The following is a 27,560-nucleotide window of genomic DNA, read 5'->3' on the forward strand; positions in this document are numbered from 1 at the left end:
TCCAGGGGGAGTAGTAAATGTTATTTACTTACCTATGCTTGATAATATTCCTACCCGAATATTAACCTTTGTCTTGTCTCCGAGTCCAGCGTGAACTCTCCGCAGGGTGAGTAGCTCTTCAATGATCGCTTCGAGATGTTCCTATTGTCCACCAGGACTTCCCTGCCAGGGGGGCAGGAAGCTAGTTCATCATAGAATCTCTAGTAAGGACATGTTCTATAATACTGTTCGAGGCCCTTGGCACTTGGATTAAAAGGGGAAAAATTCCACGATACATTAATTCTCTGGTACACTTCCATCAGGACGTCATGGCTTGAGCCCAAAAAACGGATTTTGAGCGAAGCGAAAAATCTATTTTTGGGTGAGATAGCCATGACGTCCCGATGGACCCTCCCATCTATTCTAGTTCAGCCTTCCAGGCCCCTCCTCGACCTGCTGTATCGTGGATATTAGCAGAAGCTGAGCTCAGGATGGGGACGGACGTGACGTCATTTAGCAATGGCGCCCGTTTGTTTACGTCTCGAGTACCAAAAGCAGCCACGGATGAGAGTAACTTCGGAACGGCTCCTCAGTTACTCAGCCACCTTTCCATATCGAAGTGTTAACTATATATGGGGTGTAGATAGCTATGTGGCGTGTTAATACATGCGTCCCCTGTTGATATACGATATCCTAGAGGGAAACCTTTAGGGTACTCGCACCAGATGTTAGAATTCTGTGATAACCTTTAGTTTAATTCTCTGGGAATATCCACTGTAGTTAAATATACCCTAGGAAGCTACTGAAGGAACCGTCCATCAGGATGTCATGGCTATCTCACCCAAAAATAGATTTTTCGCTTCGCTCAAAATCCGTTTAATAGTGTGCACTGGCCAATTTTGTGGAAAGTCCTGCGATATTATGGAATTCCTCTTAAATATGTAAATTTGATTAAGTCTGTTCATGAGCATAGCAAGGGCAAATTTAATGTTAGTGGAGTCCTATCAAATGAATTTCCATAAAACAATGGAGTACTCCAAGGGAATGTGTTGTCACCTATGCTGTTTATCCTCCTTGTGGATTTTGTAATGCGTAGAGCTGTTGGAGATGGTGGAGAAGGATTGGACAGGATTGATAATAGAAAATTAGCTAACCTAGAGTATGCTGATGATGCTGTCCTTATTAGCAGAATACCACTGGATTTACTTGCTTATCAGAATGCACGAAATATCACACGAGGTTAGGCTGAAGATAAATAGAAAAAAGACAAGAGATGATGAGAACGGAATATGCAATGAAAGATGAAATATCATTGGAAGAAGAAAGAATTAATGAGGTAGAATCATTTAAGTATTTAGGAACTATGATCTCTAATACAGGGTCATTAGAATCGGAGTTTAGTGAACAATTGAAAAAAAAAACCGACAGTGGTTAGTTTAGTAAAATTTGGAAATCAAATCGCCTGAAATTACTTATAAAAACCAGACTATAGATCAGTTTAGTGAGGTCTGTATTACTGTATGGACATGAGTCGTGGTATGACAATAAAAAAATCTCCAACAGCTTTAGCAGATTTGAAAATAAAGCCCTCAGAAGAATATTGGGAGTTAAATGGTAGGACAGTATTAGAAATGAAACTATAAGATAGATTACTCGAGTACCATATGTGGATGAGATCATGGTGAGGGTTAGATGGAGATGGTTGGGTATGCTCTTTGCACTCCCTAAGAGAGGTTCCACAAGGCACTAGAAGAGTTGTGAGACCCAGGCCTACATAACTGAGAACTATGAAGCGTGAAGTGGGAGATGATGAGTGGAGAATTATTGAATTAAAACCTCAAGATAGAGATGACTGGCGATATCTAACCAATGCCCTTTGCGCCAATATGCTTAGGAGGAGATGACGATAATTTTAAAAGCAGTAACAATATTAAAACATGTTTCTTATATAAACTATAAAAAGACTTATGTCAGCCTGTTCATCATATAAACATTTGCTGTAAGTTTGAACTTTTGAAGTTCTATCGATTCAAGTACCCGAATAGGAAGATCATTCCAAAACTTGGTCACAACTGGAATAATACTTCTAGAATACTGTGTAGTATTGAACCTCATAACGGAGAAGGCCTAACTATTAGAATTAACTGCATTCCAAGTATTTCGAATAAGATGGAATTGTCCAGGAAAATCTGAATGTAAGGATGGTCGGAATTTTGAAAAATCTTGTACAATATGCATAACGAACTAATTGAACGTCGGTGTCAGAGATTAATATTTAGATCAGGAATACGGAATTTGATAGACCGTAAGTTCCTGTCCAACAAATTAAGATGAGAATCAGCAGCTGAAGACCAAACAGGAGAACAATATACGAAACAAGGTAGAATAAAAGAATTAAAACACCTCTTCAGAATATATTGATCCTCGAAAATCTTGAAAGACTTTCTCAATAAGCCATTTTTTTTTTGCAATTGAAGAAGAAAACACAGACCTAATGTGTTTCTCAAAAGTACATTCACTGTCGAGAAGCTAGAATAGTCCTCTACTGTAGGATCTAAAACTTTCAGATATACGGCCCCAAATATATACAACAAGCTCCCACTAGACATCCAAAGGACAAGCTATTTATGCGTTCAAGCAGAAGCTGAAGACTTTTGTGCTTTCTAAGTGCTTTGATATTAAGTATTTGAAACTCAGAACATGCTGTGTGAAACTCGAAGTAGGTCCTGTAGTGCATAGGGTTTTCATGTGTGATAGGACCAGTAAAACAGATCTTAAACCCAAATTAAGTACAGTAAGTAAAACACATTTACACACTTGAATAAGAACAATCAGAGATTTCAGACCTTTGCCAATGAATGTTGCCAAAACTTTAACCAAGGTGAAGGTGCAATGCTGATCCAGAATCGTAATCTTGATTCGTATCACCTCCAAATATTCATGGTTTCTCCCGATGCATAATATCTATCTATTGTTAAAATTTGGTGGAAATCCAATGTGTCAATTTGTTTTGACGTAATCTTTGAAATTGCAAAAAATGCAAATCTGGATCTGAAATCCGGATAATCTCCAAAAGTTAATGGAGTGGTCCATGGCCTAAGATCTATCTGTGATGACAATTTCGTCAAACTCCGTCAAGTAATTTTAACGCCATCTTTAAAATTGTGAAAAATGTAAATCTGGATCCGGATCATCTCCAAAATTTAATGGGGTCGTCCATGACCTAAGATCTATCTGGGTGGAGAATTTCGTCCACATCTGTTGAGTAATTTTTACTTAATCCTGTTCACAGACCAAGACAAATAAATAAATTGATAGATAAATAGATAAACCGACTAGAAAATATAACCTCCTTAGCGGAGTTAATAATTGCTGCACTAGACAAAATGTTCAAGTTTGGTAAAGCAATAGTTAATTGGTGAAATTTTACTTTGATTTCTTGAGATAGCATCCATTATGAAATCCCTCAAAACATACAAAATGAGATTTTAATGACATTTGAAAAAAAAAATATATCAACATAAGGGATGGCCTACATATTGGATAGCCTATATACACATTTTGAGAGACTCATTTGGAACAATCATTCTCGAATTGATCTAAGCCCCAAGTGAGCATTAAGCTGACAAGAACAAAATAAAGATAATTCTATGTTTGATAAATAAATCACGATGACGTCCTTCATGAATTTGCATCCTCTTTTCACGCAATTCAAAATCTCTTTTGCAGCCTATTAGGTAACGATAGACGGGCGAACTGAGATAATTTAGATAAGGGGCACATGCTCTATTCATCACAGATTAGTTATCAAATGCTTCAAAACTTATCATGCTTATCTTTCCTGTGTATCATTTTTCTTTTTAATGTGAAAAATGTTTTCGATATCACCTGGATGATTTACTATCAAGTGGACACGTGGCTTGTTTTCACCAAGCATAACTCTCGGCGCAGTTTGTATTCTGAAGTTTTCTAAAGTAAAATGAAATAAGGAGTGTTGCCAGATATAGTGATATACTTCCTGCTAAATGCGAGTCTTATAAAACTCAAACGTGTTCAACCGTATAGTGAATGTACAGTATATTCAAAATAATTGTTTTACATCTTAAGCACTTTCAAGGTCACACACCGTGTTGTATGTGTGTCACTTTACAGCTTTTTTTTTCATTTTTTTTTTTTGAGAGGGTGGTGCCCGAAGAGTGGATCCCTCCAATCTCCCCATAGATCTCTAGACTGCCATCAACATTGGTCCCTATTTAAAGCTATGTGAAATAGAAAGGTTTCCCAAGACCCCAAGAGTCATTTATAGACTAAGCAAATACAAGCTAAGAGCTTTATGGCTCTCTTTTTAAATATATATATATATATATATATATATATATATATATATATATATATATATATACAGAGCTTCTAATTATTTAGCCAGCTAATGCCAGACATTAACGTATCAAAATCCCAGGAGAAGAAAGGGTTTGAAACAAAGATTCAATATCAAATTCAAAATCCTGTTTATTCAAATTTTTTACCACATATGAAAATAAAACCTCTAGTTTGAAAAGAAGTAAAACCAGGCATATTACAAAAGAACAGCCAGGACCCAAACACCTCCAACACAGAAAGAGCAACAGGAAGGGACAAAGAGCCACACTTATCAATGACACATCCTCAGACACAATTGTAAATACCATGGAATAAAAAAAGGTCAAGAGATAGACTGCAGACACACGTGACTAAATGAATTAACCATAGGTATTAATTAACACGCATGTTTAAGGTCATAAATCATGTGGAATAATGCACAATATCTTGTGCCAGATGTTATCAAATTAAAATAAATTTGATGTTTGGAAGACACTAAACAGCAAAGTTCCTTACAATTAATTTACATAATGGTCACCCTTGCCAGTTAGAAGGATTACATGAAACACAGACGCGGGAAGCTGATGCACAGTGATGAAACACTTCTAGTCTTTTCTAAGCTCAGCACTACAGGAAACATTCTTACCAAAGGGTAAATCTGGATGGCAATATCATATCTGCAGTGTTTGAAGTGGTTGAAATCAACATGGAGCTTTAACATAGGCTAATTATTGCAAAGTAATAGCCATTCTTTGCCTCTATCATCTATTTCTCTACCACCACTCGAATTAGGACGAAGTAGGAATTTGTGGAACAGTGATATACACTGTAATTTTCTTTCTAAAGTAAACTCATGTTTTGCTACTTATCCCTCTGAGTTACTCTGGGTATAAAAAACAAAATATAACTATATGTGAACAATAGAGGGTACAGAGTTACTGGAAAACTAATTTTTCTTTACTAATACACACACACACACACACACACACATATATATATATATATATATATATATATATATATATATATATATATATATATATATATATGTATATATATATATATATATATATATATATATATATATATATATATATATATATATATATATATATATATATATATATATATATATATATATATATATATATATATGTGTGTGTGTGTGTGTGTGTGTGTGTGTCCTCGAGTTATGGACGAGATCTGTACTTTTTACGATGTGTCGTAAGTCAATGTTCAACGTAACTTAGATTTGAAATGCGGTACATGACATACTGTACATACATACACACACATACATAATGTTTATACATGATATAATTAAAAATAAAAAAGAGAAAACAATCCCTTACCATTCATAAATTACTGTACCCTATGCATACAAATTCATGCATCCTATACAGTAGTGTAGCCTATCTACATTAAAGTAGCAGTACATAATAAGTAAAATATAGAACAATTCAATAACTTTATTCTCCTTTATCGTTTCGCTTCACTATGCCCACTTTCAGCTCAATCGTAATGGCTCTCCTCATCTTGGATGCACTGCCACTGCCACCAGAAGAGTTTTCCTTTTGTATTCTGGACATGATGTTCATTAAATAGAGGCACAAAAATTCCCCAGTAATAGTAGCCCTGAAATCCTGAATGTATATCGTAAATAAAGATGGCAACCTAATGCTAGAATTATGCATAATGCACTACTCTGTGGCTAGGCAACGGCATTAGTTGTTTTCCATGTCGGCAAGTAGTTCGTCATATTAACGAACCAAACATCATAAATCGAAATTAAATAAGGTAACGAGAGTATAGAATAAAGTTCCTACATTCTCACATATAATAAGAATTTTTTTCTTATTTTCTAATTTTATTTCTTATTCAGGTATTTTTTTCACTCTAAAATTGCATGAACATACAATAAGAACTTTTTCTCATTTCTGATTTTTTTTTCTTTTTCTAATTTGGTTATTTCTATATATATTATCAAGTAGAATTACACCACACCACATACTCTTTATTCATCAGTCTGATAAATGGAAGGGGAGGGGACTTCGTTATCGGTAGTAGGTTGACTAGGGCACCAGCCACCCATTGAGATATTACCACTTGAGAGTTATTTCCCTTCTACAGGCCAGACAGTACTACATTGGATTCCTCTCTCTGGTTACGGCTCATTTTGTTTTCTTTGCCTACACATACACTGAATAGTCTGACATATTCTTTCCACAATTGCCTCTCTCAGACACCTGATAACACTAAGATTACCAAAAATTCTTCTTCGATCAAGGTGTTAACTACTGCACTGAAGTTGCTCAGTGGCTACTTTTCTCTTGGTAAGGGTAGAAGAGACTCATTAGCTATGGTAAGCAGCTCTTCTAAGAGAAGGACACTCCAAAAACAAACCAATGTTCTCTAGTCTTGGATTGGGCCATAGCCCCTGTACCATGATCTTCCACTGTCTTGGGGTAGAGTTCTCTTGCTTGAGGGTATACTCGGTCACATTATTCTACCTTATTTTTCTTCCTCTTGATTTTTTGACGTTTTATAGTTTATTAATGAAAGATGTAGATTTGTGTTGTTACTGTTCTTAAAATATCTTATTTGTTAATTACTCCTCTTGTAGTTTGTTTATTTACTTATTTTCATTCCTCCTTTCCTCACTGGGCTATTTTCCTTGTTGGAGCCATTAAGCTTATGGCATCATAATTTTCCAACTAGGGTTGTAGCTTAGCTAGTAATAATAATAATAATAATAATAATAATAATAATAATAATAATAATAAAACAGTTGATGCAGCCCCAAATGTCGGTTGATCGATCAGCTGTTGTTTTGTTTATGCGCTCCAACAGTAGTCGTAGATAAGTTTATTCGGAAGAGCTTTTTATCGAAAGGAAATTATTCTGCAAGACATGAGTTGACGTCATTTTGAAATGTTAGACCTAATATTTTAAACCAGGTACACAAGTCAATAACAAAATGTCAATAATATCAGTATCGCCGATCGAGAGCAAGCCCGCTAATTCTAAACTGGCAATTGCTGACGAATTCTAAATATTACCTAATCAATGAATAAAGCTTGGCTGGTGGGTGCCAGATACTATGACTTGTCAAGTATTGGGTGCCAGTTAAAAGGACTTTATATATATATATATATATATATATATATATATATATATATATATATATATATATATATATATATGTGTGTGTGTGTGTGTGTGTGTGTGTAACGCCAAAGCCTCTGTACCATGATCTTCCACTGTCTTGGGTTGGAGTTCTCTTGCTTGAGGGTACACTGGAGCACACTCTTCTATCTTATTTTTCTTTCTCTTGTTTTATTAAAGTTTTAATAGTTTATATAGGAGATATTTATTTTAATGTTGTTACTCTCCCTAAAATATTTCCTTTTCCTTTTTTCCTTCCCTCACTGGGCTATTTTCCCTGTTGGAGCCCCTGGGCTTATGGCATCCTGCTTTTCCAATTAGGGTTGTAACTTGCAAGTAATAATAATAATAATAATAATAATAATAATAATAATAATAATAATAATAATAATAATAATAAAAGGTAAGTTCTAATTCGCTGCGACAGAGGTGTAGGCTACCCATTTCTTTTGAAGTTTTTCGTCTTTTGGGAAGCGATAGAAAGAGATATCTTTATCTTATTTCCCTCTACTATAACAACCAAAAACAACACATACATTAGGCATTTTGAAATATTTTTTTTTTCGTGGGCATATGACAGCAAATTAAATGATCAAAACGATTAACAAGTATGGACTGACTCTGCTTCACCCAGGTGAGTGGCGAACTAAGCCGCCAGCATACGTCACCCCGCAGGCTCTAGCGGCTTAATCCCCGTCAGTGACCAGACCTAACATATATAGACCTTGATGAAAACCTAAACAAATAAAAGTCACTTTACGTCAAATTAAAAATATGTATATCAGATGTTTTCACGCACAACACGCAATTCAACAACCACAGAATGAGAACCCAGGAAATCCAGTGGTTAACAGCAAACTCATCATTATCATATCTTATCGCACCAATTGTGTATCCAATGGATGCCTCTGCCATTTGTTTCTCGTACATCTACATATTTAGATAGGAGAGCAGATTATGCTGGCAAAGCTATGAATTCAGGGAGTGGCTATGGGGTAAGAATTGCTCATAGAATTATTAATGAAATCTCTACTGGAACAAAGAAGAAGAAACCCATACTGGCACCCATAAAAAAAAAGAGAGATGGATCTGTTATAACAACAGAAGATGAAGAAAGGCAACGTTAGATGGAAGACTTTAGTGGGGTCATGAATAGGAAATACGAAGGAAATAATTTGATTGATATAGCTAAAGCTGTTGATACATTGATATGTCCATAAATGAATTCAGTGTGTTTGAAGTCGAAGCTGTCATTAAAAAACTTAAGAGATGGAAAGTTCCTGGATAAAATGGAATAACTGCTGATATGATATTGGTTGCAAATGAAGTGACTCCCAATATACTTACAAGATTATTTTGTAATGTGACTTGAAGAGGCAAAGACCTAATGAAAGGGGCTAGGAGTGTTGTTGAAAAAGAAAAAAAGATCTAAAACATCACACTTTCCTCATGAAAAGATATAGTACGTTCATTCTAAAGAGACTAAAGCGAAAGAGTGATGAACAAGCCGGATTTCGAAAAGGTAGAAGTTGTACTGACCGAATTTTCATTTTAAGACACGTTGTACAGCAATGCGTAGACTGCAGAAATTCACTTTTGATGGCATTTGTAGACTATGAAAAAACCTTTGATAGTGTACACCGGCCAATTTTATGGCAAGTCCTGGTCATTAAGGAGTTCCTCTTGAATATGTAAATTTGGTTAAGTCTGTTCATGAGCATAGTAAGTGCAAAGTTGATGTTAGTAGAGTCATATCAAATGAATTTCCAGTGATCAGTGGAGTACTCCAAAGGAATATGTTGTCACCTATGTTGCTTATCCTCCTTGTGGATTTTGTAATGCTTAGAACACTTGGAGAGGGTGGAGAAGGACTGGATTGGTGATAGAAAATGACCAGACATAGAGTATGCCGATGATGCTGTCCTCATTAGCAGAACACCATAGGATTTGCAATGCTTGCTCTTCAGAATTCCTGAAATATCACATGAGCTTAGGCTCAAGATAAATTGAAAAAAAAGATAGAGATGATGAGAAGGGAGTATTCAATGGAAGATGAAATATCATTGTATGGAAAAAGGATTAATGAAGAAGAATAATTTCAATAATTAGGAACTAGGAGCTGTAATTCAAGGTCTTTAGGATTTGATTTTAATGAAAAATAGAAAAAGTCAATCAGGCAATGACTAGGTTGAGTAAAATTTGGAAATAAATCACTTTAAACTACATTTAAAAATCAGGCTATATATCAGTTTAGTGAGATTAGTGTTACTGTATGGACATGAGTCTTGGTATGACAAGGAAACCATTTCCAACAGATTTTGTATATTTGAGAACAAATCTCTTGGAAGATCATTGGGAGTTAAATGGCAAGACAGAATTAGAAATGAAACTATAAGAAAGATTACTCGAGTACCATATGTGGATGAGATCATGGTGAAGGGTAGATGGAGATGGTTTGGCCATGGTCTTTGCATTCCCCAAGAGAGATTAGTTCACTAAACTTTTAACTAGACTCCACAAGGCACTAGAAGAGTTGGAAGACTCAAGCCTACATGACTGAGGACTCTGAAGCGTGAGGTGGGAAATGATGAATGGAAAAGTATTGATATATAAGGTTAAGATAGAGAGGACTGACTAAATCTAACAGAGGCTCTTTGCGTCAATAGGCATAGGAGGAGAGGATGATGAGGTCTACATCAGAACATCCAGTTGCTAGTAGGCATCAGCGGAGGATGTGGTCCATGGTCTGGGGCGATTCACCACAGGGGCAATAAACAGTGATGACATATCCCCACTCCTGAAGTTTCTCTCCTATTTTCCTGACCTTGGATCTTCCTCTGTTTAAGGTAGTCCACTCCTTTCTGTTTTTGGATTTTCCATAAGGTAGGTGTTTGCTAGGACCAGGCAGTGCTTCATTGGTTGAATCACAGTCACTCCCTTTCATTTCATCAATCTGCAGGCAGCCTGGTTTAGATGTTCAGGACACTCTCCAGCCATAAAGATTTTGCTTGATTTTAGTCACCCTCTTGTTGCCCAATATCCATAAAGTTGATGCCTTGGATCATTCATCTGTTTGACCCTTTCATTTTTTATAATAGCATCTCGTCGAATTTGAGGTGGTGCAATACTGGCCAGTCTATAGAGATGGTTGCCTTCAATATGACAGTGATTACTCGACAGGCTCTATTAAGCTCTGGATTCACTTTCTTTGCGGGGCATGATCTTTCCCATACTGGTGAACAATATTCTTTAGCAGAATAGCAGACTGCTAGAGCTGTTTGCTTAGGGTTTTTTGCATCGGCTCCCTAGCTGGTGTTGGCTTATTTGCTAATCAGGTTGAATCTTGTGGACAGTTTTTTTCTTTAGTTTGTTTGTGTGTTCTTTAAAGCTAAAAATTCTGTCAAGAGTAGCACCTAGATATACTGGATAGGGGTGGGCATCTAATTCTCATATCTCCCATATGATCTTTAGTTTCTAGTTAGCTTCGTGATTGTTAAGGTGGAATGCACACACCTGCGTTTTGCTTGGGTTTGCATTGAGGTACCATTTTTTATAGTATACTGAGAGAGATGATAAAGCTCTTGATAGTCTCATTCCTATTTCTTCAACTGATTGTGACTGTGTGGCAATGCAGAGGTCATTTGTGCATATGAATCTTCGTATATCCTGAAACTCTGGTTGTTCATTTATATAAATGTTAAACAAAATGGGAACCAGTACAGCACCTTGTGGGATTTTTCTATTGGGTCCTCCATCTGCTCTTCTTGCTGTCCATTTTCATGAAGAACCATAGATTAGCAAGGAGTGACTCTATAATTCATACTATGTTGGCATCTTCGACTATTCGGGCCACTTTTAGGAGCGCCCAGTGGTTGACCGTGTTGTATGCAAATATAAGGTCTACAAAAGCTGTCCCAGTGATTTGTTTCTTCTCAAACCCATCCTTGATATACTGAGTTAAGTTCAGAACCCGAATGCAGCATGATCGGTCTGGTCAGAAGCCTGCTTGGTCAGGTGATAATTTTCCTTCAACATTCGGAGATATTTGTGTCATTATGATGCGTTCATATAATCTATATCAGAAGCTGAGGAAGACCTTGATATGCCCATGAATAAATTCAGTGTGTTTGAAGTCGAATCTATCATTAAAAACTCAAGAGATGGAAAGCCCCTGGATATAATGGAATAACTGCTGAGGTTATTTTGGCCGAAGATGAAGTGATCCCCAGAATATTTACAAGATTATTTTGTAGAATGTGGTATGAAGAGGCAAAATCTGATGAATGGAAGCTAGGAGTGCTGGTGAAAATGACAAAAAAAGAGGAGATATGACTGATTACAATAATTACAGAGGCATCATACTTACACCAGTTGTCATGAAAATATATAGTATGCTTATTCTAAAGAGGCTATAGAGAAAGATTGATTAAAAGCTGAGAGATGAACAAGCAGGATTTGGAAGAGGTAGAAGTTGTACTGACTGAATTTCCATTTTAAGACATGTAGTACAGCAATGCGTAGAATATAGAAATTAACTTTTGATGGTATTTGTAGACTATGGAAAAGCCTTTGATACTGTGTACTGGCCAATATTGTAGAGAGCCCTGTGTTATTATAGAATTCATGTTAAATGTGTAAATTTGGTTAAGTCTGTTCATGAACATAGCAAGTGCAAAGTTAATATTAATGGAGTCCTATCAAATGAATTTCCAGTGAACAGTGGAGTACTCCAAGGGAATGTGTTGTCACCTATGATGTTTATTCTCCTCAAGAATTTTGCAATTTATAGAACAGTTAGGGATAGTGGAGAAGGATTGAACTGGATTGGTAACAGGAAATTACTGAACATATAGTATGCTGATGATGCTGTCCATATTAGCAAAACACCACATGACTCATAAAAGTGTGCTCTCCAGAATGCATGAAATATCACATGAGGTTGGGCTCAAGATAAATAGAAAAAAAAAAGACAGAGATGGTGATAACGGAATATGCAAAGGAAGATGAAATATCATTGGAAGGAGAAAGGGCTAATGAGGTGGAATAATTTAAATATTCAGGAACTATGATCTCTAATACAGACAATGGCTAGGTTAAGTAAAATTTGGAGATCACATCGCCTGAATTTACATATAAAAATCAGACTGGCCTATATATCAGTATAGTGAGATGGGTGTTAGTTTATGGACATGAATCGTGGTATGACAATGAAAAAATCCAACAGATTTTGTAGATTTAAGATTTAAATTCAGTTCTCGCTTTAATCGGCAGCCAGTGTAAATTCATTAGTATAAGGGTGACCCTTTCTCTAGGTGGGTCACCTTTATCAGTCTTGCTCCTCTGTTTATTATATTTTGTAATTTCTTAAGTTTTACTTTTGATAAGTTTTAATAGATGGAGTTGCAGCAGTCAATCCTGGTAAATACACAGTTTATCACAAGTTTCTATACAGAATTATCATCCAGGTAGTGTATATATATATATATATATATATATATATATATATATATATATATATACACCATATATATATATATATATATAAATATATGTATATATACATATATGTATATATATATACAGTATATATATATATATATATATATATATATATATATATATATATATATATATACACACATATATATATATTTATATATATATATATATATATATATATATATATATATATATATATATATATATATATATAAAAGCAACATTTCATAGATGATAACAAGGCCAATAGAATTGGCCTTGGATGATAACCAGCTCAGGATAGAGACGACTGACAAAATCTAATCGATGCCGTTTGCGTCAACAGGCGTGGAAGATGATGAGGATGATATATATATATATATATATATATATATATATATATATATATATATATATATATATATATATATATATAGGCCTATATATTAAAAACAACCAAGTCCTGGATACTTTGAAAGAAATAAACACCGTCACCCTAGTTGGAAAAGCAGGATGATGGAAGCCCAAGGTCTAAAGCATGGAAAATAGCCCAGCGAGGAAAGGAAATAAATAAACTATATGCGAGAAGTTTTGAGTAAAAAAATTTAAAACATCTTAAGGTCAATAACGGAGAAACCTTGGACGCTGTAGGTTATACAATTTTTGTTTGTTATATAAATTTTTAAGTAATTAGAATATCATGCAACGTATTTGTTAATTGTCAAGTCAATGCAATCATGACATTTCATAGCAGGAAGGTAAACTTAAAAGTATCATGCACAATGTATGTATGTAATGAGAAACATTACCTCAATGTGCGCTTAGACGAACGACTACTAATAATTTTGGTAGAAGTCAGATAATTCAGATTTCGTTTGTTGTGGTGTGAAGTTTAAATGTTAGGACGACTCAATGACGGTAAATATTGCATATTTTTCCTTCATTGGATATGTAACGTTGTATTTTTATATATATTATAGGTATAGATCCGATAGTGATTATATGTTAAGGATTGGTGTAGTTTCTGACAAGAGATAATTTGAAAACTGGTTTAGCTTGATAGGAGAGGCTCTCGTAATTGGGAATGTTAAAATACTCTGGTATACTTGCCCAAAACATACATTATCCTCTTCAGTTCTGTATAGATGTGGACATTGGATTATTAGAGTTGAATTGCAGTTTCATAATGCTTTAGTTTTAAAGAATATGTTACCGCACCCTTACTATGCATCTACCTAGCATAGGAGGAGGACCACAGCCGGTATATTTCTTTATGTTGGGGAAAGAAGACTGGTACGTTGTGTATCTATATATTTTGAACGATTCGATATGACAAAAATCCATAGGTTTTATGTAATGGTAGTCGACACTTGAACTCCAAAACTATAAAGTTACAACAAAACTGAATATCAGTGTCTATAAAAAAAATTCAAATATATGATATTCCCATAATAGTATTATTGTAGTGTACTACAGGGCAATGTAACCTAGGAAAAAAAACTACTTATTCTTATAGAAAAAATTACGCTCTCTTTGAAAATGACACTCGTTCCCGTCGCAAATGAATAGTTTCAGAAATATATATATATATATATATATATATATATATATATATATATATATATATATATATATATATATATATATATCTATCCTACGATAATGGAGAACTTGGGGTTTTGGATGGGGAAAACATACTGGGAAACGATATATAATTGTAAAACAAGCCTTTTCTTCTCTATACATTACCTTCTTGAATGTATAATAAACGGAGGAAAATACAAAACAGTATAGTTGGATAAACTTTGGAGGCGCTGTTGCATTCGGTTAAATCACGTTATTCACTTTAGGAAAACATATATTTTCTGTTCGAAATCACACCCTGTAATACAATACAACTTTACCCCGATAATTTATAGCCAGATACATGAAACCTACATTTATGGTGTAGGTAGTTAGTTGGAACAGGTGTCAAGTTGATGTTCTTTTTGGGGAGAGACTATTTATGTCTAAATTATGAGATTAAGTTATTTTTTATGAAATGTGATTTATTATTACCTTGCTAGGTTTGAAGCCAATTAGTAGACAAAGACAGGGTTGAGACTTATTTTCAAGGCAAGATAAGTATATAGCGGTTTGTACTGGGGTTGGTTGTTCCAGAGGTAAATTTTTACTATGACTTACCAGGGCCATTAATTACAATATGTAAAAGACATGCATACAAATGAAACAAATAAAAAAAATTGGCTGAGGAAAATATTAGTATATATTGGACTACTTACTTATGGGTATGCGAGGGTGCAAAGAGGCTCAGATGACAATATTTGCTGTGGAGTCAATATGTCGAATGACTTGTCCATTTTTTAACAAATATTAAAAATAAGATATTGAATAACTCGTTAATTATGCATTTCCGCCGAAAAGTGCATAGAAGAAAAAGTGACTGAAATGTGTAGCTGATGTTGTTTGTAATGGCAAATATCGCCTATGGCCTGGTAAGTGCTTGTAAAAATTTACCGTTCCAGAAGGGTGTAGGAGACAACACCCCCCTCCATGTGTAGCTAAGTAGATAAGGAAATGACTCCTAGGTTACATTAAGTGGGAAACCTTAGGTTAGGTGGTGTTCTTGTGCTTAACTTTAAATTTGATAAATAGAGATTTACCCCAACTATTTGTATCAATAGTTCAAAGTACTTATAGATACACCAGGATCACTTTATTTTCTTAATCATGAATATTGTGTTATAGTAGATATTTACCCACAATTTATTATTGTTTCAACCAACTACAAGGGTTCCATAAGTTTATGGACCCCCTTAAACCAAAATAATTATTGGGACCACAGTGGGAAACTGGAATTTTTGGTTGGCGAAATGCCAAAAACGAGTGATTTCTATCGATGATAATGGTCAGAAATACATAAAAACACATGAAATCCAGTTCAAAAGATATATCATAATTTCAAAATTTATGACTAAAAAACTACCATTTACAAGGGAAACAAACATAAGAACCCCACCTAACAAAATGTTTCCCACACAACCTAACCCCTAACCTAGGAGCTGTATCCTTACCTACCAGGGGCTGGACCCTGGCAACCCCACCTTATCTTGCAGTATCCTTACCTACTCCCCTTACACTGTCGTATCATTACTAGTATCTTACAATGCTGTGTACTTATCTAACCTCCCTTAGATTGCCGTATCCTTACCTACACTCCCTAGACTGCCGTATCTTTATCTACCCCCTTTAGTCTGTCGCATCCCTACCTACCACCCTTAGACTGCCTTATCTTTACCTATCCCACTTTGTCTGCCGTATCCTTACCTACCCCCCTTAGACAGCCGTATCCTAACCTACCCCCCTGAGACTGCTGTATATTTGCCTACCCCCCTTAGACTGCCATATCCTTACCTACCCCCCCCCCCCTTAGACTGCCATATCATTACCTACCCCCCTTGGACTGCCGTATCCCTACTTACCACCCTTGGACTGCCTTATCCAAACCTACCACCCTTAGACTGCCTTATCCAAACCTACCCCCCTTAGACTGCTGTATCTTTGCCTACCCCCCTTAGACTGCCGTATCCTTACCTACCCCCTTAGACTGCCGTATCTTTGTCTACCCCCTTTAGACTGCCATATCCCCACCTACCACCCTTGGACTGCTGTTTCTTTACCTATATTCTTAGATTGCCATATCCTTACCTACCCCCCTCAGAATTAGACTGCCGTATCCTTACCTACCCCTCTTAAACTGCTGTATCTATACCTACCCCCCCTTAGACTGCCATATCCTTACCTACCCCCCTTAGACTGCCATATCCTTACCTACCCCCCTTAGACTGCCATATCCTTACCTACCCCCCTTAGACTGCCGTATCCTTACCTAGATAATTCATTAGATACGGATGACGAAAATCTTTCGAGGGCAGCTAGTCCAAACTTTCACTTGGAACAAGAGAGAAGACAGTCGGAGCATACCTTTTGGTAGGTCCTCTCTTGTATGAGGGCTAGCAGTAGGCTATCTACTCCTGGTACCACCACCCAGGAAGGGAAGTAGATGGTTCTCAATGAGATCTTTGAGACCCAAAAGCCCCTAAGATCAGTGTAGCCCTGCTCTGGTTTAAAGGCCTGACAGCCGCCAAGAGGAAAGCTATCGCTCAGATAGCCGGAACTTCTCGTTTCTTGAGGGCAGGTTCCTCTTCACAGTCTTTGTCACTTCCTTTTGTGTTACAAAAGAAGTACTGTGAGATCGAGGGGAACCACATTCCACCATGTCTGTCGACCCGTCATTGGAGTCTTTGACGAAGGGTCTTCAGGCTTGAACCCTCTCCGCTTTGAGAGCCTCCCTCTCGACAGTTGAGCTCCTCAATATACAGTAATACCTTGAGATACAAATTTAATTCGTTCCATGACTGCCGACGTATCTAAGAAAAATTGTATCAAAATAATTTTTTCAATATTAAACTTACCCAATAATCATGTAGCTGTCAACTCCGTTGCCCGACAGAATTCTAAGGGAGGGATACGCCAGCTATCACTATACTAGAAGGGGGTGTACTCACAAGCGCCACCTGTGGCCAGGTACTACAGTACTTGTTGTTGACGCCACCTCACTTTTTCCTCTGTCGTGCTTCCGGCAAGACGTTCTTGGATACGCTTATGATTTTGGAATATTGTTCACGGTTTGGTGAAGTATTTCTCTAAAATTTGCATAGCTATTCGCTATACTGGAAACTTCTATATTAGCTTAGTTAGCTTTTGGAATTACATAATTTGATTAATTATGGTGACGAAGAGAGTATGAACTCTCTTTCACCTTTAAATGGCCGACCCTTCCCTTAGACGGAAGTGTTGGTGTCTAAGAGAGTATAGACTCTCTTTCTTAATTTTGCTTAACAAAAGTTATAGATTTATTTTTTATCTCTCCGCCTCTTATAGGCCTCTTCGATTAACTTCCTTTTATTATAAACTTATTAAAATTAATTTTTATATTTGTTTATATTCGACCTTCCTAATAGTAGGCGGTCTTTTCTTGGTACCGAAGTTAACTAACATTGAGCCCGTCATTTCGGTTTTACCTGTTAACATATTATGCTATTTTAATGTCTTTGAAAGAATTTCTTTGATAGTCTCGTACTGTTTTCAAAGTTGAACTAACGTTTTGTTTTGTCTCTGCAGTTGTTGACGTTCAGAACGTTCAACTTGCGCTCTATCGTTACGATAGAGAAAGATTTTCACGGTTTCACGTTGCAGTAAGAGTAACTGTGTCTAGCGTTTTGTTCATTCTTTCTTAACTTAATGGTTTTAATCCTAATAAAGGAACTTTTCTTTTGGGAAATATTTCAGTTTTTTCCTTTAACAATAATATGTTTTAACGATATATATGATTGGGCTCTTCTCTCAGGTTCTAAGTCAAGAGAGAGAGATAGAGACGGAGGGAGAAAGAGGAGGATAAACGTTTCATTCAAGCGAGTAACGTTGTTATCGTTTTTGCTCTTCTCCCTAGTCTCTTTAAGGGAAGAAGGTAAACGTTTCTAGAATGATCTAGTGTTTAGTCTCTTTCCAGCCACTGAATTATTTATCTTTCATTAGATTTTTCTGTTACATTGTAATTCTGTTTTCGCAATTACTAACTTTTGAGAAAGGATAGACTTGCGTGTTTCAGGTACAAACCACTTAAAGTTTCGAGTTCAGTGAAATAAGTGCAAACAGAAAATCAATATGATAAGTGATTAGCGCAAAGTGTGTCAGTGTTGTGCGTGAGGGTACTTCTGTGCGCGCCAGTCGTCCTCCCAGTCCGGGACCTCTTGCAAGCTCCCAAGACAGGGGAGAAGCAATGTCGAAGGGCATAAGGGTTCAGCAGGCCTTGATCGGCGCACAGAAGTATCCTCGGTGGTTGCGGGCGTGTCTTACCGAGACCGTCACTCCCACCCGCAGACGATTGAGCCCTTATTTTGCTCGTCTGCAGAAGAAATTTAGGGGAGAAAACGCTGGTCTCAGGTCTCAAGACCTCTTAAACGTAAAGTCCAGACCTATGCCAGACGTACGAAATTAGAGTTCAACAACCCGGATGCAGTCATTGGGTTAGCTCTGACTCTCCTCAGTCATCAGTTGAATGCACTCCGCCTAAGAGGAGTAAGGTTCTGCCGCAACAGATCTGCTGTTAAGGCTTTACCTCAGCAGACCTTAGTGTCTGCCGACCCCAAGTTGACTCTACTGCAGTCCATGCAGTCACAACTTTCGGTCTTGATGCGTGAGTGTCGGGCTGAGAAGGTTGCGCCTCCGCCTGCGCTCGCTCCGCCTGCGCTCGCTCCGCCTGCGCTCGCTCCGCCTGCGCTCGCTCCGCCTGCGCTCCCTCCGCCTGCGCTCGCTCCGCCTGACCGCAGTACCGCCTGCCAGGCGTACGATGTTGAGCCACGTTATGAGTTTACTGATCCCAGTGGTGTGCAGCTCCCTCCGCCTTTCTTAAGGCAACCTCAGCAATGGGAACAGGAGGCTTATACCTCTCTTCCTCCGCTTCCACTTGCTGTTCCACCAGTGAGGCAACACTCGATTGAGGTACAACAACCTCTCCCATCCATGAGTCAGTCTCCTCAGCTCTCGCTGCAGCGAGCTCAACCCTCCTCAAGGCAAGCACTTAGCCTTGCGCCTCAGGAGCCTCAACTTGCGAGACTTTTACTGCGTTCTGCGCAGCCACTACCTTTTCGCTCTCAGCTCACACCGCAGGAACCTCAACTCGTTCCTCAGGAACTTGCTACTGCGCATCCGCCAACCACTCAGCAAGCGCAACCCTTGAGTTCAGCCACTCATGCCAGGAGTCAGCCTCCTCCACCCATGCGCCTACCTTCTGCTACTTCCTTTGATCAGCCTTTGCAGACTGAGCCTCAGGTGTTCCCTCAACAGAGTCTTGAAGAGGATACCACAACTATTGTTGTTCCAGCTCGTTCTGACTCTGCTGTTCAGCATACCTTACCTCCATTTTCAAACATTATGATAATGGAGGTTATTTGTATTACTTATAAAATATATTTGTATTCCTTGCAATATATTTTTAACAATATCGCAAAATATGGCAAAAATATGAATCATGAGTTATGAATGTAAGGTAAATATTATGTTGATATTAAAACCCCATGCAAGCATGCATAAAGCACTCTAGCACTGGTCATGGAATTTCTGAGAAATGTTAAACGCCATGCACACGCTCTGCTTACCTTACAGCATGCTCTACATACAGCATGCTCTGCTTACAGCATGCTCTGCATACAACATGCTCTGCATACAGCATGCTCTGCATTCAGCATGCTCTGCATACAACATGCTCTACATACAGCATGCTCTGCATACAGCATGCTCTGCATACAACATGCTCTGCATACAGCATGCTCTGCATTCAGCATGCTCTGCATACAACATGCTATGCATACAGCATGCTCTGTATTCAGCATGCTCTGCATACAACATGCTCTTCATACAGCATGCTCTGCATACAGCATACTCTGCATACAACATGCTCTGCATACCTTACCGCATGCTTCTCAGTCACACATCTTTGGTTGTTGCCAACTCACTAGACTGTCAAGCAGTTTCATAACGTTGCCTTCTAGTCTTCTGCTTTTGCACCAGTGAAACCCTCACTGAGAGAACTTAGCTTTTCTAGGATATGGTCCCTGTAGATGAGAAAGTTCTTTTCTCCCTCCTTCTGATATTCCTTTGAGGACTCTGTCATTTGGAGGGAGCCTTTAGCTGCGTAGCCTCCTATGGACTTTTATTTAAGCATAACATGCTTCCAGGGAAGGTAATGGTTCCACTTCAGTCGCTAATCCCGTCTGTTACCACACCTGCTCCCATAGACCTTGAGCTGTGTTGCAAGACATGCAGTCCAAGCTTAGTCCTTGTTAGAGGATTTTTTTGTTTACGGAGTCAATGTGTCACGGGGAAGACGTTCAACAACCAGCAGAAGTGACTTGTTGTGACGCAGTGCGGCAACCTCAGCAACCCGATAAGGAGTTGTCTGTACGACCCAGACAGTCTAGACAGATTCGGGTTGTCACTGTACTTCCTCGCTTGCCATGGTTGACAGTTCACAGACTGTGCAGCAGTACCATGATCTTGTGTCCGGCTCCGTCAGACGACTGGCTTTTAAGAGCTCCCACAAGTCGTCGCTGTCTGGAGATTTTCAAATGGACTATGGATCTGACCAAGGAACTGGGCCTCCTGGTCAATTTTGAGGAGTCTCAGCTCGTCCCATCCCAGACCATTGTCTCCTTGGGTATGGATCTTCAGAGTCGAGCTTTTAGGGCTTTTCCGTCGGCCCCAAGGATCTTCCAAGCCCTAGAATGCATCCAGAGCATGCTGAGAAGGAACCGATGCTCAGTCAGGTAGTGGATGAGTCTAACAGGGACACTTTCATCGCTGGCCCTGTTCATCGTGTTAGGGAGACTCCACCTCCCCCCCCTTCAGTATCATCTAGCTGCTCACTGGAAAAAGGACATGACGCTAGAGACGGTCTCAGTTCCTGTTTCCGAAGAGAGGAGGTCTTCTCTCGCGTGGTGTAAGAACAGCTTTCTTCTCAAGGAAGTCTACCTTTGGCTGTTCAGAAACACGACCGCCGTCTCCTCTCGGACGCATCAGACACGGGCTGGGGTGCGACTTTGGACGGACAAGAATGCTCGGGAACATGGAATCAGGAGCAAAGGACACTTCACATCAATTGCAAGCTTTACAAAGTGGTGGAGGTGGACTCTGACAACACCACAGCCCTGGCTTACATCTTCAAGCAGGGAGGGACTCTTTCGTGGAAGTTGTTCTAGATCGCAAGGGACCTACTCATCTGGTCTAAAGATCGAAAGCTAACTGGTAACGAGGTTCATTCAAGGCGGTATGAATGTCATGGCAGATCACCTCAGCCGGAAGGGTCAGGTCATCCCCACAGAGTGGACCCTTCTCAAGAATGTTTGCAGCAGACTTTGGGCCCTGTGGGGTCAGCCAACCATAGATCTGTTCGCTACCTCGATAACCTAGAGACTCCTGTTGTATTGTTCTCCGATTCCAGACCCAGCAGCAGTTCACGTGGATGCTTTTCTGCTGGATTGGTTCCATCTCGACCTGTATGCATTCCCGCCGTTCAAGATTGTCAACAGGGTACTTCAGAAGTTCTCCTCTCACAAAGGGACACGGCTGACGTTGGTTGGCTCCGCTCTGGCCCGCGAGAGAATGGTTCTTAGAAGAACTGCAATGGCTGGTCGACATTCCCAGGACTCTTCCTCTAGGAGTGAACCTTCTAAGTCTACCTCACGTAAAGAAGGTACACCCAATCCTCCACGCTCTTCGTCTGACTGCCTTCAGACTTTCGAAAGACTCTCAAGAGCTAGGGGCTTTTCGAAGGAGGCAGCCAGAGCGATTGCCAAAGCAAGGAGAACATCCACTCTCAGAATCTATCAGTCTCAAGGGGAAGTCTTCCGTAGCTGGTACAAGACCAATGCAGTTTCCTCAACCAGTACCACTGTAACCCAGATTGCTGACTTCCTGTTATATCTAAGGAAAGTAAGATCCCTTTCAGCTCCTACGATCAAGGGTTACAGAAGTATGTTGGCAGCGGTTTTCCGCCACAGAGGCTTGGATCTTTCCACCAACAAAGATCTACAGGACCTCCCTAGGTCTTTTGAGACCTCAAAGGAACGTCGGTTGTCCACTCCAGGCTGGAATCTAGACGTGGTCCTAAGGTTCCTTATGTCATCAAGATTTGAACCTCTCCAATCAGCCTCTTTTTAGGACCTCACATTAAAAACTCTTTTCCTCGTGTGCTTGACAACAGCTAAAAGAGTAAGTGAGATCCACGCCTTCAGCAGGATCATTGTTTTCACATCTGAAACGGCTACATGTTCCTTGCAGCTCGGTTTTTGCTAAACGAGCTTCCTTCACGTCCTTGGCCTAAGTCGTTCGAGATCCCAAGCCTGTCCAACTTGGTGGGGAATGAACTGAAGAGAGTACTTTGCCCAGTTAGAGCTCTTAGGTACTATCTAAAAAGGTCTTAACCTTTACAAGGACAATCAGAAGCCTTATAGTGTGCTATCAAGAAACCTTCTTTTCCAAGTTCTAAGAACTCAGTTTCTTACTATTCAGGCTTCTGATTAGGAAACACATTCTCATCTGAAGGAAGAAGACCTTGCTTTGCTGAAGGTAAGGACACATGAAGTGGGAGCTGTGGCTACTTCAGTGGCCTTCAAACAGAGCCATTCTCTGCAGAGTGTTATGGATGCAACCTATTGGAGAAGCAAGTCAGTGTTCGCATCATTCTATCTCAAAGATGTCCAGTCTCTTTACGAGTACTGCTACACCCTGGGACCATTCGTAGCAACGAATGCAGTAGTAGGCGAGGGCTCAGCCACTACATTCCCATAATCCCATAACCTTTTAACCTTTCTCTTGAATACTTTTTATGGGTTGTACGGTCGGCTAAGAAGCCTTCCACATCCTTGTTGATTTGGCGGGTGGTCAATTCTTTCTTGAGAAGCGCCGAGGTTAAAGGTTGTGATGAGGTCCTTTAGTATGGGTTGCAGCCCTGTATACTTTAGCACCTTTGAGTTGATTCAGCCTTCCAAGAGGAACGCTGCGCTCAGTAAGGAAGACGATCTTATTAAAGGCAGAGTAACGGTTCAAGTCGACTTCCTTACCAGGTACTTATTATTTCATTGTTATTGTGGATAACTGATTATATGAAATACGGGATACTTAGCTATCCTTTAGTCTTGTACACTGGTTTTTCACCCACCCCCCTGGGTGTGAATCAGCTACATGATTATCGGGTAAGTTTAATATTGAAAAATGTTATTTTCATTAGTAAAATAAATTTTTGAATATACTTACCCGATAATCATGATTTAATTGACCCACCCTTCCTCCCCATAGAGAACCAGTGGACCGAGGAAAAAGTGAGGTGGCGTCAACAACAAGTACTGTAGTACCTGGCCACAGGTGGCGCTTGTGAGTACACCCCCTTCTAGTATAGTGATAGCTGGCGTATCCCTCCCTTAGAATTCTGTCGGGCAACGGAGTTGACAGCTACATGATTATCGGGTAAGTATATTCAAAAATTTATTTTACTAATGAAAATAACATATTCCCATTAGAATTAAAAGAAACAGAATTAATCCATTCCAAGGGTAAGAAATTTACCCAAATCAGGCTCAAATTAGGCTATGCTCAAATTACACTCAACAATAACTAAAGGAAGATAAATACAACAGTAATGACACGGAAATTGATATATAATAAATGTTAACGATAAAAAAAAATAGAGTTGTACTCCCCGCCTACATGGGCTAATCATTTCCACTATCACTTGGACTGTGTGGTTGTTTTATAAGAAAGCAATCAAGAGAGGTCTGCTTTTGTCTCCTTTTTTTTTTTTTTTTTTAAGATGTTTCTGAAGTGGTTTAGGCATGTATCATTATAATAAGCACTCCCTCTCCCTGTATGCAATATCTCAGGGTGTCTTTTCAACAAAATGAGATACTTTTTGCCACATGCCGAGGATCTCATGAATTTCTCTTGAAGTTAGCACCTCCTCTTCCTTGACCTCCTCCTCACTGCTGAGTTCTTGCATCACCTCCATGTGGGCAATCTCTTGTAACTCCTTCAGCTCCTCCGTTGTGAGTTCTTTAGCATGTTCTTCAACCAACTACGCAACGTCCGCCTCATCTACCTCCAGCCCCATGGAATGACCAATAGAAACAATTTCCTCTTCAATGGGTAATTTTGGTGTTTGATTGTGCTTGGCAACAACACTTGGCCATAGCTTTTTCCAGGCTAAGTTCAAGGTTCTCCTGGTAACACCTTGCCAGGAGAGATGGTCAATTTAAGGCAGATTACAATGTTGTAATGATCTTTCCAAAATTCTCTTAAAGTGAGGTTGGTGTTTTCAGTAACCTTGAAACACCGTTTGAATAGGTGCTTTGTGTAGAGTTTCTTGAAATTCGATATCACTTGTTGGTCCTTAAACCGAAGGATAGATGTCGTGTTGGCTCTCAGATACAACACTTTAATGAAGTTATATTCATCCAAGATGTCATCCTCAAGACCTGGAGGATGACCAGGAGATTGTCCAACAGAAGGAGACATTTAAGCGGTAGACCATTTTCTGTTAGTATTTCTTAACAGCAGGCCCAAAGGCTAGGTTCATCCACTTGATGAAGAACTGCCGTGTTACTCAGGCCTTAATATTAGCACGCCACATGACCTGTAGCTTTTCTTTCAACACCTTATGGGATTTAAAGGACCTGGGGTTCTCGGGGTGGTACACCAACAACGGCTTCCCCTTACAATCACCGGTAGCGTTAGCGCAAAGGGCGAGAGTAAGCCTATCCTTCATAGGCTTATGTCTGGGAAGCTTCTTTTCCTCAGCGGTGATATAGGTCCTCCTTGGCATTTTCTTTTTCCAAAATAGCCCTGTTTCTTCACAATTTAATACCTGATGAGGTATGTAGGCTTCCTGGGCAACAAGAGAATTAAAGCGTTGAATAAATTCTACAGCAGCCTTCACATCTGCACTTGCTGCTTCGCCATGCCTAACGACTAAGTGGATGCCAGTTTGTTTTTTGAAATCTTCAGACCAGCCACGGCTGGCTTTAAACTCATCTTCAGTGCCTTGCAGTGACTCTCCTCCCTCCTCAGCTGCATCCCATTTATGGTCATTGAAGATGGCAACAGCCTTTTTAGAAATTATAGTTTCTCTAACCGAGTTACTAGCCAGTTCCCTTTCCTTTATCCATATCAGTAGGCGCTCCATCTCATTATGCAAACCAAAACGCAACTTTGACATAATAGTTACGCCTTTAGAAGGCTACACCTTCTTTATTGCGTCCTTTTGTTTGAGAATGGCAGATATGATGGATGCATTGCGGCCGTATTCAGTGGCCCAATCACAGATTCTAACATCTCGTTCATGCTTTCCTATTATCTAATGCTTTATTTCCATTGAGATAATTTTCTTGGTGTTTTCTTATCCCCATTCTTATCCTTAGACTTAGGACCCATGGTTCACACAATAAATGTTAATAAATGTTAATAATATAAAGGAAAACACATGAGAATCGTAAACACACAACAACACAACTTTTTCTATACGACAACAACGAACACACTGGGAAAGAGAAGTTCGGGTGCCGAGTGAGCGTTCTGACTGATCAACTCTGGTAGCCGAACGAATATCTGCCACCTACCGATGGTGTTGTGCGATTTTTGAAATCGTATCTCAAAAACATTGTCGTATCTTAGGGCATAAATATAGATACAATGTATCGTCGTATTTAAAAAAAAAATAGTATCTTATTGCATTCGTATCTCAAGATATTACTGTGGAGAGAGGCTCAAATTATACCATACAGGCTGTTTTGTGGCTCGACCTATGGTTGTGGTCATTGGGCTACATTGTGCACTCCCACGATCTTTCGAAGGAGTCCACGAGGCCCTTGGAATCTCTCCTATTGTCGGGTACCCGAACTCTTGAGTTTTTATTGCACCACGTCGTCAACTTGTAGGCGAATGCCATACTCGAGAGGAGGGATACCATCATAGGGAAATTCCACAACCAGTTGCCGAAGTTGGAAGTCTCACACTTGAGGAATTCCATTCTTGAAGGTGGAGGTCCTCTGGACCTTTTTAGGTGTCGAAGCATCCCTTTCAGTTCAAAGGCCAGAAAGGGAGCAAGTCCTTCAGCGGGAAGAAGGAAACTAAAGGGAGCGGCAGAGGTGGTCACTCCTGCTAAGAACGGCAATCCTTATCACCAACCACTTGTGGGAGGATGCCTGCACTGCCTCTGGTAGAGGTGGCAGTATCACGGGGCAGATCCCTGGACGATCAAGTTGATCGCCATAGGGTATCGTGTCCCGTTCACTCAATCTCTTTCTCCCTCCTCTGACTCGGGATCCAGTCCCGTTAAGCTTCTATACGAAGGGATCCGCAAAGGAGCTGGCCCTCAGGGCTGAAGTTAAGACCATGTTGCAGATGGGCGCTCTCCAAGAGGTCGTGGACGGGTCTCCAGGCTTTTACAGTTGAATTTTTCTGGTGAAAAAGGCAATTGGAGGTTGGAAACCAGTCATTGATTTCTCTCCCTTGAACAAGTTTGTTTAACAGACTCCGTTCAGGATGGAGACGGCAGACACGGTCTTCCAGGCAATTTGACCAAGGGACTTCATGTGCACACTGGATCTGAAGGACACATACTTCCAGATTCCAATCTCTCCGCCTTTAAGGAAGTATCTCAGATTCATACACGAGGACATTACATACCAGTTTAAGGTTCTCGGCTTCGGTCTCGTGACAGCACCTCAGGTCTTTACTATGGTGTTTGCCCTAGTATCATCTTTGGCTCACAAGAACGGCATTCATCTCCTCAGATATCTCGATGACTGGGTGGTTCTGGCAGACTCTGAGACAACCCTTCTTCGTCACCGAGACATGCTTCTCGAGTTTTGTCAGGATCTGGGGGTCTTGATAAATCTTGAAATGTCATCACTGCTTCCTTCGCAGAGACTGGTATGCTTCGGTATGATAATAGACGCTGTCCAACA

At 39.3% G+C, this 27,560-nt stretch overlaps 1 protein-coding gene across 4 annotated transcripts in view; it reads left to right on the forward strand.

The window, feature by feature from the left end:
- The first annotated feature begins 3,893 nt into the window (after positions 1-3,893).
- Positions 3,894-27,560, forward strand: part of LOC137657816 (uncharacterized) — a 514,523-nt gene continuing 490,856 nt past the window's right edge. Inside the window, exon 1 of one of the 4 annotated variants that reach the window (XM_068392347.1) lies at positions 3,894-4,006. In XM_068392347.1, the coding sequence (XP_068248448.1) occupies positions 4,005-4,006 (2 nt within the window). In that variant the 5' untranslated portion in view covers positions 3,894-4,004. Of the gene's footprint in view, positions 4,050-13,816; positions 13,900-27,560 lie in introns of those variants that run through there. The other 3 variants (XM_068392350.1, XM_068392348.1, XM_068392349.1) reach the window with 3 other exon arrangements.

This window comes from Palaemon carinicauda, chromosome 18, assembly GCF_036898095.1.
Source record: "Palaemon carinicauda isolate YSFRI2023 chromosome 18, ASM3689809v2, whole genome shotgun sequence".
Lineage (NCBI taxonomy): Eukaryota > Metazoa > Arthropoda > Malacostraca > Decapoda > Palaemonidae > Palaemon > Palaemon carinicauda.